The sequence below is a fragment of the Macrobrachium nipponense genome, chromosome 3 (genome assembly GCF_015104395.2).
Source record: "Macrobrachium nipponense isolate FS-2020 chromosome 3, ASM1510439v2, whole genome shotgun sequence".
Lineage (NCBI taxonomy): Eukaryota > Metazoa > Arthropoda > Malacostraca > Decapoda > Palaemonidae > Macrobrachium > Macrobrachium nipponense.
In genome coordinates, this window is record NC_087202.1 from 44,764,983 (window position 1) to 44,777,492 (window position 12,510).

Here is a 12,510-nt window from a genome sequence, read left to right on the forward strand (position 1 = left end):
GAACTCGTAATCTGATGATTACCTTTCAGGTGCCTGTAGTAGCAACTGTGATTCAGCGCATTGCCCCAGATGGTCAGGTACATATGGATGTTGAAGCACCAGCAGAGGAAGAAGATTCACTGGATTCCATGGGTCTACCTATAGATTCTACTGTGACTGATAAGGTGCTGTTTGTAATTGTGTTAGATACCTTAGCACGTTCAATATGAGGCTTGTCACACAGTTGATTAAAAGCTTAAGGTTACAGTCAACAAATACTCAGATGAATGTATTGATTAATTTGAGTTGAGTTAAATTATGCTGTCAAGTTACAAGTTATGAATATATGTTTTACTGATTTGGCCTTGGGTATACTTTTACTGTCTTGGATGTTTAGTGTTTTATGATAACTTATTGTATTTATTTTTGGTACAGGTTTCAACTCCTACTTCAGTTGTTAATGCCTCAGAACATAGTTTGCGAGTTGGTGCAAGACTTGTTATGAATCCGGATGTTGTCAGACCGTAAGTTTATAACTTTTGCTTTGATTTTGTATTATTTGAATAGTATATTAAATAACATGGTTTTGCTTTAAAACTAGAAACTTATTTTTATATTTCAACCCACTAGTTTTTATTTGATTATAGTGGGGCATTTCAGATTATGCATATTAAACACACATGATGTATACTGTATATACTCGTGTAGCACGTGATCTTGCATATCATGCTACCCCCAAATTTTCACCTGGGCAATGAACCGGGTAAAAGGCCGAGTGAAGGCAACCGCGACACTCACCCAGGCAGTTAAGAAAAAGACTGAACGCAGTAACGTGGGTGCGTGATCCAAGAAAAAGACTGAACGCAGTAATGTGGGTGCGTGATCCTTGACCAGCTTTCACCCGATATATGCATGCGTTGCCAGATCTCACAAGATTCCTTGCTTTTCATCTGCGATTTAACCGAATCCAGCTAGGCACTAGAAAATTATCCTACTGTTAAGACCTCAAATTTGTAGCTATGAAAACTACAAATTGTCTTAGAAAATTTGTCATTTTGCTATGAACAACCTAATCCGATAACAACAGTGTTTTTTCTTGGATTTCAACCATCATACGATAGTAAAAAATTACCGTAGTTATGTTACAAATGACGTTAAGAAGAATAGGACTGATATATTTTTACATTACTATATCCTTACTCGCTATGGAGAATAGATCAGCAAGGGCATACACTGCTAAATTTAACTTGTAAGTTTTAGCTGAAGATGAGGAAAGAATGTTGATCTGCTAACGACTATTATCGTGCATCGGCAACGCGGATGAAACTCGTAAACTTCTGTATATAGTAGTAGTACAGTAGTGCCTCAGGTTACGAAATTAATCCGCTCTGAAGCAGCCTTCGTAACCTGATTTTTTTGTATCTAGAACTACGTTTTACCTGTAAATTGCCTAATTCGTTCCAAGCCCTACAAAAACACCACAGTAAATTTTATAATAAAGCTAAATTAACCAATAAACAATAAAATACAGTGGACCCCCATATTTGCGTTCTCCAGATTCGCGGACTCACACATTCATGGATTTCTCTTGGGAACATTTCCCTGCATTATTTGCGGAAAATTTGCTGTATTTTTCTATGAGAAATATCCACAAATTCCTGGTGTGTGTGTGTGTGTGTGTGTGTTTTATTTTTTTTTTGTCAATTTCATTATAAAATGCACTTTTTGTGATAAAACTATTAAAAAAACCAAGTATAAAAATTTTGAGTGGGTTTTTCTTGAGTTTTAACCAACAATATAGGCTGTTTTTAGTGTCTTTATAAGGGTTCCAACTATTGGCAGGTTCTAACTATTCATGGGGGTGGGGGGTCTGGTACGCATCCCCCCACGAATACGGGGGATCACTGTACAACAATTTGGACCATTCAATACTTAACCTAACCATGACTGTACCTGTAAATAAAGTGTATTAATGTACAGGGTACAAGAAATACTGTGTGTACATGTACGTACGTATGTAGTAAAATGTGGAACCTTACCTTTCGAGTGAGGTGATGTACGAAAGTGGAGACAGAGGGGGAGGACAAACGGCAGAAAACATGAACAGTTAACTTTATGAAACACATTAAAAAATGGCAGAAAACATTAACACTAAACTTTACAAAACACATTAACAAATAGCAGAAAACACTTCTTGATTATCTCCATCTTCATCTCCATAGAAAACATCCTCTTCTTTCCGTGAACTTCAGCAACATTCTTGGGACTAATAGCTAATAAAGTATTAAGTCATTAAGTTCACACACAACACGATAAAGTAACTTACAGTACAACGAAAGCGAAATCACTAACACGAATTTACATTAACAAACGAAATACATGTGAACAAACAAATTCCAGGTGTTTACGATAACACTGCCACAAAAAATGGCCTTTACATAGAGGCATGATGGGTCAGATGCTGACCAATAGGAGAGCAGGATTTACGACGGTGACTAGCATCAGGAACCAATGGGAGAGCTGGCGGATGGTGGCGAGTCTACGGAGTTGGCGGCGCGCCAGTTTTAAAATTGTTCTCAGCGACCCGGGCGAATCTCGGACTTCACCCTTTCGCAACCTGAATTATTTTTGTGCACAGAAGCAAAAATCTTTGTCTTTGCTTTTGTAACCTGAATTTTTTTTACGTAGGGACTTTCGTATGTAGAGGTTCCACTGTACCATCAAACTCTACTGTAAACGGAATCTGTTGATTTTTGTTTACGCAATAATGCCCTCAGCGCCATCTACTTACGAAAAAATAACTAAATTTCGTTCACAAACGATACGTATTTAAGTGATATTTCGACTTGAAAACACTTCGTATAACATAAAAGAACCTTGTCCCATATAAATAGAATATCTTGAGATTCATTTGCGCTAACTAGAAGCAAGAAAGTCGCTCTGATTTGAGTTCAATATAGCAAAACAAACTTACCTCGCAATTGCCCTCAGCAGATTTTGTTGCTATGCTTATATTTTATAATACAAAGAAATAGTAATATAAAAATACATATACAGTGGACCCCCCGTATTTGCGTTCTCCGGATTCGTGGACTTCCGCATTTGCGGATTTCTCTCGGGAACGTTTTCCTGCATTATTCGTGGAAAATTCGCACATTTCTCGGTATTTTTCTATGAGAAAAATCCACAAATTCCTGGTTTTTTATCAATTTTATCATAAAATGCACTTTTTGTGATAAAACTATTAAAAAAACCAAGTATGAAAATTTTTAGTGGGTTTTTCTTGTGTTTTAACTAACAAAATAGGCTGTTTTTAGCATTTTTATAGGGGTTCCAAACATTCGCGGGTTCTAACTATTCACGGGGGGGGTCTGGTACGCATCCCCGCAAATACTAATATTATTGGATACAGTGAATTAAAGCATAACTTTTTAAAAGATCCATGGCAAAGATGCATATTCATTATGTTTGTATTTTATCATACGTTACTAATATGTGGTTATTACTTTATTTTGTATCGTGTATGATGTGACCCCCTTAAAATTAGCTCCAAAATTGTCTTCAAAAGTCGCATGACACGCGAGTATGAACGGTAATTTTTAGAAATATAGTTTTTTTTTTTTTTTCATTGTGTAGGTCAATAACTGAACCAGTCATGGAAGGTGAAGATGATGACCATTCTGTAGACTCTCCAATGGCCACTGGAGATGATAGCATCATAATAGGTGCTGTAGGAGGTGGTGAATCTATGAGTTATGCAATTGACCAAGATGCTGCCATTGCTGCTGGTACCAGTGATGGCAGTGAAGGTATCAATTCAGTTGATCTCCTTGCAACAGCTGTTAACTTGGTATCTCAAGCTCATATTTCTAAAGGTATGTAGTGTATATCAGAATTTTGATACTGAGGATATAAAAGTGTTGTGACTGCATTTGAAAAGTATTTTTATTTTTGTTGCTGTGAATGCGTACTATATAGTATTATTTTAGAACTGGACAAAATATGTTCACTCTAATTATCTAAGCTTCTCTGTTATTTCAGATATTGATGGTATTCAGTATTTGAGGCAAATGAACATGGGTGAATATGAGGTTGTCCCACCAGATCATGGTCAAGCAACACACATCATGAATGAACATGGTCATATTGAGCAAATAAAGGTAAGCTTAAGGTTATGGTGGTAGCTCAGTTGTTTTTACCCAAGCCTCAGTATGAAAGTCAAGAGTTAAAGCCCTGCTCAAGGCATTATAGATTAACTGGTAAAAACAACCATAATGCCCCTGTGAGCTAGGGATGGAGGGTTTTAGGGGAGTTTGTAGGTGTACCTGCTGAGTCAACAGATACTGCCGGATATCCCTGGTCCAAGCTGGGTAGAAAGCAATACTGTATAGAAAAGTGCTAAAAATGGCATTTTTATACAAATAGCTTACCAAATAACTACATAGCTATAATTCTACTTTCACGGCAGCTTAGACCTGAAAATTTGCCGTAGCTATTCTTTTGTTTTTGTTGTCGGTAAATGCCCTGCCCACTTTTGGGGAAGAATAGGTACAACATGGCTAAAGACCTCCATTCATTTCTGCTGCCCAATGACTGCATGTCGAGGTTCAGTCAGCTGCGGTTTGGAAATTCTTTCATTGGGTGGTTGTTTTTTCACCTTCATGGAATTGTCATACACTACTTAATGCTTGTCTGTGTAATGGCTTTTTATATTTTATTGTAGATTGTAGATCCTCTGGATACTCTTAGTCTCAGGATGCTAAGAAAGACACAACAAAGTTTTTCTTACTTCATTCACACTAGCGATACATATACAAATACAAGAAAACACACAAATTTAGAATGTACTGGGTATTGAGGCGAAGTGTTAATGTTTGAAGCCTTTCTTCCCCATGGCTGGTAAGGCCTACAACCTCCTCACCATCTCGATGCTAAATTGCTTCTCTCCTTTCTCTGCTTGTCTGCTTCTTCTGTCGACCTCTCTTCAAAGAAGTTCCTCCTTCAGTAGTAGGCAGACTTTTTCTATTGCTGCCTTCTGGTCTTCTTCATTGGGTGACAATGTTCATTGTCACACCCTGTTTGGGTATGATTAATTCAAAACCTCCTTCACTGGGACATGATTAATGACGTGACCAGAACTGTCCGGGTTCCGGTGGGGGTTAAAGGTTATTCCAATCGCATTATCATAAAGCAGCGAATGCATTTATTTAATGGCCGCTTGTATGATTCACATTTCACTTGTTTGGGTTATTACAAGAAACTTCTGTTTTCTCTCTCTCTCTCCTTCACTCTGTTCTTCTTTCTCTCTCTCTCTCTCTGTCTATCAGTGGATTTCTCGCTCTATTTTTCTATATCTATCTTGATTTTCCCAACTAACATTACAGAATCTAGATGTCCTTAAATGGATTTCAGGACCTCCTTTCAAACCTCTTCATTCCTCGTCTCTTAGAGATTTAACAAGGAAGACACTTTTTGGTAGCTTTGGCTACAGCCAAAAGAGTAAGCATGATTCAAGCCTTGGACAAGAACAAGTTTTACTCAAGGAAATGCGGTGTGTTTTTTCACTCTGGGTCTCTTAATGAAAAAGAAACACCGTCCAATCCCTGGCCTCGCTCATTCACAATCAAAGCATTGACCGATATCCTTGGCCCTATGGACCAAGAGAGAAGTCTGTGTCCAGTAAGAGCGCTAAAGATTTACTTGGACAGGACTAAAGATACAAGGAGAACTCGCCTATTCTTTGGTGCTCAGTTAAGGATCCCTCTCGTCCTTTATCCAAAAATGCTCATGTTTTTTCTAAAGACATCATCACTGAAGCTCACAGAGAGATTAAGGGAGAGAATTTTCCTGTGTAATGTTAAAGCCTATGAAATTAGGGCAGTAGCTACTTTGATAGCTCTTAAAAGTAATTTATCACTTACATCTACTGTGGAATCTACTTTCTGGAGATGTAAATCCGTTTTTGCAAATTTTTATTTACATAATATTGATATAACCTATGATAACTCTAGTGCATTAGGATCGTTATCTATAACTGGCATTGTGTTAGGAAAAGAAGGGTAGGAGAATACGTTCTCCTCTATCCACTCACCTTGACAATTGGTCGTCAAGTTTTGGGAAGCTTGAGGTACTGTGTACCTGGAGTACCCACCAATCTTGTTTTTATGGATGGGTAATGGGATTTGTTTTTAATGGCGTTCCAGTAAATTGTATATCTGGTTGATTTTGTTGAATAGCAAGGGCTTTTCTTCATCACAAAGCTTTGACAGCCATCGAAGTACTCCTTGGTTGCAAAGTATTCCACTGAAGTAGAGGCAATTCCTGACATGCCACTACAAGTTGAGAAGAGCTCTGACCAAGGCAGTATCTTGATACAATAGCTTTCTCACCAGGTGAGGATACAACCATTATTGTTTCATTAATAGCTAATTTACAGTCGTAAATTCATCACATTATTGAGTGTTTTTAGATATAGTATATGTTCATACTGTCCCACCTCTGTTCAATGTGGGATTCAGCTATATAATTACTTGGGATGTTATTTGTATAAGAATGACATATTTATTAATAAAATAAAATGTTATACATATATACTTACCAAGTAACTACATAATCGGAGCCCTCCCTCCTCCCCTCCTAAGGACATAGAGCATTAATGAATTGAGCTCTTTAGCTATGTTGTACCTATTCTTCCCCAAAAGTGGGCAGGACAGTTACAGACACCAAAAACAAAAAGAATAGGTACTGCGAATTTTCAGATCTAAACTGCCACGAAAGTAGGAATTACAGTTATGTACTTACTTGGTAAGTATATAGATATATAATTTAATTTTATTATAAAAATTTCATTTTTATAATGAAATTAAGTTTTATATATACTTACCAAGTAATTACAAGCTATAGTTTATCCACATGGCAGACTAAAAATTCAAAGTTTGGAATAACTATTCAGCTGTCGAGTATAGGTGGCTTAAAGCACTGCCCATTTTTGCGATAAAGAGCAGAGCGACGTGGCAGAAAGCTCAAGTGTTTTTGCCCTGATGTCCATGGGGGGGAGGCGGGAGGGCTCCAATCCAGTAATTACTTGGTAAGTTTATATAAAACTCAATTTTATTATAAAAATGTAATTTTTATATAACTAACTTACCAAGCTATTACAAGCTGAATTCATATTGACAGGAGGTGGGATACATGGGCATGTTCTACCTCAAAACATTTAAATCAGAAATGACTTTGATAGCAGAAAGTTGCCAGTATTGGTACAAAGCTTGTCACCTCCTAACCTGGTAAGAGAGCCACTGCAGGTGGATACTGCTTCTGTTAAGTGCTCAACCTGTAGTGCTGTGGCAGTGTAGGCATGGGTTGCCTCTTAGTGGGGAACTTTACAGCGAAAGAGGTACTCCAATGGCTAGCAAAGTTAAAAGATGCCCTTGCCCAGGGCATAGACAATATAATGCTGTCACCTACACTAATAAAATGGATCACACCCACCCACCAAAAGAACTGGTTGGTACTCTAGGTATAATGTACCCCCAGGCTCACCTTGGACTCAACACACCCTGCGTCAAAGTGAAAAGATAAAGGGACAGAAAAACCCCATATGCTTCCTCTCCCAAAGGCATGCCAGCCACGGATAAAGGTCCTAACATATTACAATTTTCAAAAACTAATTCCACTTCTTTGAGATAGTATGATATGACTTGCACTTCCAATGCGTTGATTCTGCGATAGAGAGGGACATGTTTAGCAAGAAGGCAAGAGAAGTAGCCAACGCTTGAACCTCAGGGGCTCTAACCTTAATTAAAGGTAGTGTTGTCCTGAATCCGAGAGTGTGCCTCGGAAATTAGGTCTCTCAAAAAATAGGAGATAGCATTTTTTTTTTTTTACATTGGACATGAGGGATTCCAAACGGAGCACCACAGAAGACTTTGAAGATAGTATTTTAAAGCTCTCACTGGACAAAGAATCTCTCATTTTCCTCTGGACCAAGGATATTTGATAGACTTGTAATGGAGGAATGAGGCCAGGTCTTCGTTCTTCGCGAGGAACTTGAGCGAGAAGGAGCAGACTGCACCTCACTGTGCAACGCCTACTCTCTTGTCGGTGGCTTGGAGCTCACTGACTTGTTTGGTGATGGCTAAGGCAATGAGGAAGATCTTTGAGTCTTTTCTAGTTAAGTCCCTCAGAGAGACTGAACTGAGGAGTTCGAAGCCTGGACATGAGAGCCACTTTAACACTATGTCGAGATTCCACAAGACATGTTCTGTCCCCTTTTGTTTAGTCATGTCAAAGGATTTAATGAGATCATTGAGGTCTTGGTTGGAGGAAGCATCCAACCCTCTGTGCTTGAAAATAGAGGATGATAAATTCTTGCATGACCTCAAGAAGAGTAGAAAGTCAGCAATCTATGTTGATGGCACCATCTCCTGAAGACTGTCCATTTAGATGGGTAAAGGTTGCTAGAAGACTGGTGCCTGCATATAGCAATAGCCTCTGCAGCCACTGTTGATAAACCTTTTGCTTTGACAAGGCTCCGGACAGTGAAGCTAGTCAGGGCCAGAGCAGGTAACCCATGGTGGAACCTGTGGAAGTGAGGTTGTCTAAGAAGAGACGGTTTTTGAGGGAGCAATCTTGGAAAATCCACTAGAAGACGTAGCAGATCTGAGAACCATTCCTTCTTTGGTCAGAAAGGAGCCACTAGTCATTGAGACACCTTGACAAGAGGAGAAATTGTTTAGCACCTCTCTGACCATGCTGAATGGAGGAAATGCATAGACGTCTAGGCCCAACCAGTCCTGGAGCATGGCATCTGTCACCCATACCAGAGGGTCTGGGGCTGGAGAGCAGAAAAGGTTTAGCCAATAAGTTCGATCAATAGGGTGCCCCAAATTTTTCATAGATCGCTGCATACCAAAGGGTCCAGGGTCCATTCTGTGGAAGAACCTGATTGCAGTGATTTAACTTCAAGTTGCTGCCAAGATGATTAGTTTCCCTTGAATATAGCATATGACAAGGGCAATCTGGTTCCGTTCTGCCCAGAATAGGAGCTCTCTGGAGGCTTTGTAAAGGAAGAACAAGTGAGTGCCTCCCTGCTTGTGGATGTAAGTTAGAGCTGAGGTGTTATCGGGATGTACTATCACTGGGGAGAGAATGACTTGAAGCCCAGACGAATGGTCTTTATCTCCTTGATATTTATGTGGAGGTGTCTCTGATTCATGGACCATGTCTCGATCACTTCTTGGTCTCTAGAAGAGCTCCCCAACCTCAGTCCAACACATCTGCAAACAAGCTTAGGTCAGGGTTCAGAGGTAGAAGAGATTTCCCCTGAAGTGGTCTTCCTTTGTAGGCCTGTCATGATCTCCTGTGTGATGGGAAAAACTTAAAAATGCAGTTGGGTCTTTCTGTCCCAGTTGGCCTTAAGAAAAAACTGCAGAGGTCTTATGTGCAGTCTGCCCAATGTCACAAACTGCTTGATGGAGGCCTAGGTGCCCAGGAGACTCGTCCACTGGTTGGCCGAGCAGACCTGGAGAGAGAGAAATTGACGGACTGAGTGGAGGCAAGAGTTGATTCATGTGGGGGACAGAAAATCCTGAAAAAGTCTGAGAATTTAGTACCATTCCCAAATAAAGAATCTCCTGTGTAGAAGACAGTTGTGACTTCTGTTTGTTGATGAGAATGCCCGAATCTTGAGTCAAAAGAGTTGTCTTTAGGTCCTCTGTGGACCTTTCCTCTGAATGGGAATGAAGCCAGTTGTCCAAATACAGGGATGATCCCGAGGAGGTGGAGCTGGTTGCCAAGAAGAGCGAGAGCACGAGTGAAGACTTGAGGGGCTCTCAAGAGGCTGAAGCATAATTCTTGAAACTGAAAAACCGTTTTGAAAGACAAAATGGTGGTACTTCCTGGGGTCCGGATGTATGAGGATATGGAAGTACATGTCGTGCATGTCTAAATAACTCATCCAGTCACCCTGACGAATGGACTTTGACTTCAAAACAAAGAGATTCAGAGCACTTACATCGAGAATGGGTCTCCAACCCCACAATGGCTTGGAAACTACAAAGAGCTGGTTGTAGAACTCCTCTACCTTGTGACACTCAACTTCTACAGTTCTGTTGAGAAGGAGGGAGTTAATTTCCTGTGAAAGGGCCAAGAATCTCTCGGAGCCTTCTGAGTAGGACATCAACACGATGGGAGACTTGATTACAGGAGGTCTTTCCTTGAAGGGAGTGGAATATCCTTCCTTCAGAACTTTAATTTTCCGTGGCTCCACACTTCTGTGACTCCATTCTTCCTAGAAGTGGAAAAGTCTGGCTCCTACAGGAGCACGAAGGGCAAGTCTTTCATTTCTTGGAAGAAGGTTTGAACAAAGTTTCTTAGCTGACTTCGAAAAACGGTTGGTTTGTGATCTCAACTGGAGTCTCTGTCTTCCTCCATGAAAAGGGCTGAAGCTGAAGGGGATAAAAAAGAGACTTGGAAGAGCCGGAGAAATCCTTTGGATGTCTAGCGGACTGCACTAGCAAGTCCTGGGTGGACTTCTGGAAGTCTGATAAAATCTCTCGAATGGTGGACTGCAGAAAGAGATATTGCTGGTCATGAGGGGCAAACAGGAAAGCAGACTTTTGTGTGAGGGTAACAATGCCCTTTTCTTCAATGCACCCATGGAGAAGAGGGAGGCGAGTTCTTGGGAACTATCTCTAGTTGCCTTGTCTGCACAGGACAAAACATCTAACCAGTCGCAGGCCAGGTCTTCCACCGAGTGAGGGCAGTCCTCTTATTTTCTTTGCAAGAGGCCCCAATGGTCCAGTTGAGGAAACTCAACACCAAAAACTTTAAAAAGGTTTTAATCAGGTGGTTGAGATCAGGTGACGAAAACGTGACTTTCACCAAAGAGAAGGCCGAGCGTCACGAAGAGTCAGTGAGGCCAAAGAAGTCTCCCTGGGAGGAGGCAGCAGTACCCAAAGAGGGAGCTTCTTCGGTAGCATTGGCGAGATATCACCTGTGAATAAACCTGGCAGGGGGCCAAGGTAGTGTGGCTTTGCCCTCTTCTCTCTTAGCAGTTAGTCAGTCATCGACCTCCTTGCGAGCTTTCCTAGAAAGGAGGACAGTACCATCTTGGGGATTCAACCGGAGGCATCTGCTTGGTTCCTCAAAAAGGAGGTAAAGAATGGAGAAATTGGGGCAGCGGGTGAGAAAAAATTGGGAAAGTTGGCCAAAAAGTAGTGAGGTAACAAAGTAAAGGCTGACGGAGGTGGTTTCTTTCTCAAAAACTTCATCAGAAGAAACCGGCAATAACGCAGGGTCCTGAGACTATGAGAGCACCTGGGGTCTTCTGAATGAAGCTCATAATAGCCTCTAGCTGTCACTTAATAAGCTCCAATGATGGATCCATTTGATTCGGTGTGGGAGCTTGAGGTGGAGGTGAGCGCCCACAAGCTGGTGCCAGAAGCACTGGAGTTGACGCCACCGCATCAGGTGGAGTCTGACACTTACATATGGGAGCAGAGCGCTTTGTAGGCGATGGGAGCTTGGAGGCAGAAAGGAGTCTAGAAGAGGACGATTTCCACTTGGGAAGCTCTTTCAGGCACTTGGGAGCCAAGAGCTAGTGCTCCACATATGAAGGAAGTGACTGAACTGTCCAAAACCATCTCCTGGGCATGAGTAACAGAGGAGGCAAGAGGTTCAGTGAAGCCTCAGGAGGGTTAAGTGCTGAGACTGGGCTCTCTATGCCTCTTAGCTGGAGAAGGGTTGTTGTTTTTGATTAAGCTGACCTTGTGTCAGCACGGGCTCTTGCTCACCGAGCAGCCTGTAAAAGAGGAGGGGAGTGGTCAGCTCCATCAGAGTGCCTCTTGAGAGGGCAAGAAGAGAAGGTATGGCAGTATGGCGCCACCTGCGCTACTTGTCAGGGCTGGAGGCTTTGGAGTCAGAGGAGGAAAGCTGATGACCACTTAAACTAACACCTTTCCACTACACTAATGTTGATATCAGGAGGGAGGCAGGTGCGACTGAGGGGCCAGCAACCTGTGGGCAAAACCTGCTGGCCTCCCTTCGACCTCTATGTCTTCTCCCAAGTTTAGGGGAGCAGGACAGAGACCTTTGTCTAGGAGCACCAATGGACTGGAAGCCATCTCCTCCACAGACACAATACTATCACTTCTCACATCAGTTGACACTTTTTCAGAGAACACTTTCAACGAATACCTAACTCAGACATTGCACTTGCAATTAAATGAAGCTTTTGGTTAAACCTTGATTCGAGACTGGCAATAGGATTAGGTTTGGAAGCATGGCAGCCTGGAATAGGAGTGTGTGGTAAAGAAATCAAAAGACAGAATTGGAGAAACAGTGAGAACTGGTGATGAAGAGACAGTACTATTCTCTATTAACCTAGCAGAATGAAGGCTAGCCTTACTTTCGGCTCTAGTGACCACATTCGTCTTTCCCTCCCTTTCTAGCTTAAGCAAATAATATTTTAAAGCTTTCCATTTCTTTTCATCCTAGTCTTGACATTCAACATAGATATTCTCAGTATCA

The 12,510-nt window shown here is 41.2% G+C and overlaps 2 protein-coding genes across 3 annotated transcripts in view; one reads left to right on the plus strand and one right to left on the minus strand.

Moving 5' to 3' along the window:
• The window catches only part of LOC135221726 (regulation of nuclear pre-mRNA domain-containing protein 1B-like), a 704,809-nt gene that overhangs the window by 186,498 nt on the left and 505,801 nt on the right, over nt 1–12,510 (minus strand). The window lies entirely within an intron of this gene.
• Nucleotides 1–12,510, plus strand: part of LOC135221724 (zinc finger and SCAN domain-containing protein 12-like) — a 105,409-nt gene that overhangs the window by 78,143 nt on the left and 14,756 nt on the right. The window contains exons 12-15 of the mRNA XM_064259513.1: nt 30–164; nt 415–503; nt 3,616–3,854; nt 4,021–4,139. Coding sequence (XP_064115583.1) covers nt 30–164; nt 415–503; nt 3,616–3,854; nt 4,021–4,139 — 582 coding nt within the window. The remainder of the gene's footprint in view (nt 1–29; nt 165–414; nt 504–3,615; nt 3,855–4,020; nt 4,140–12,510) is intronic.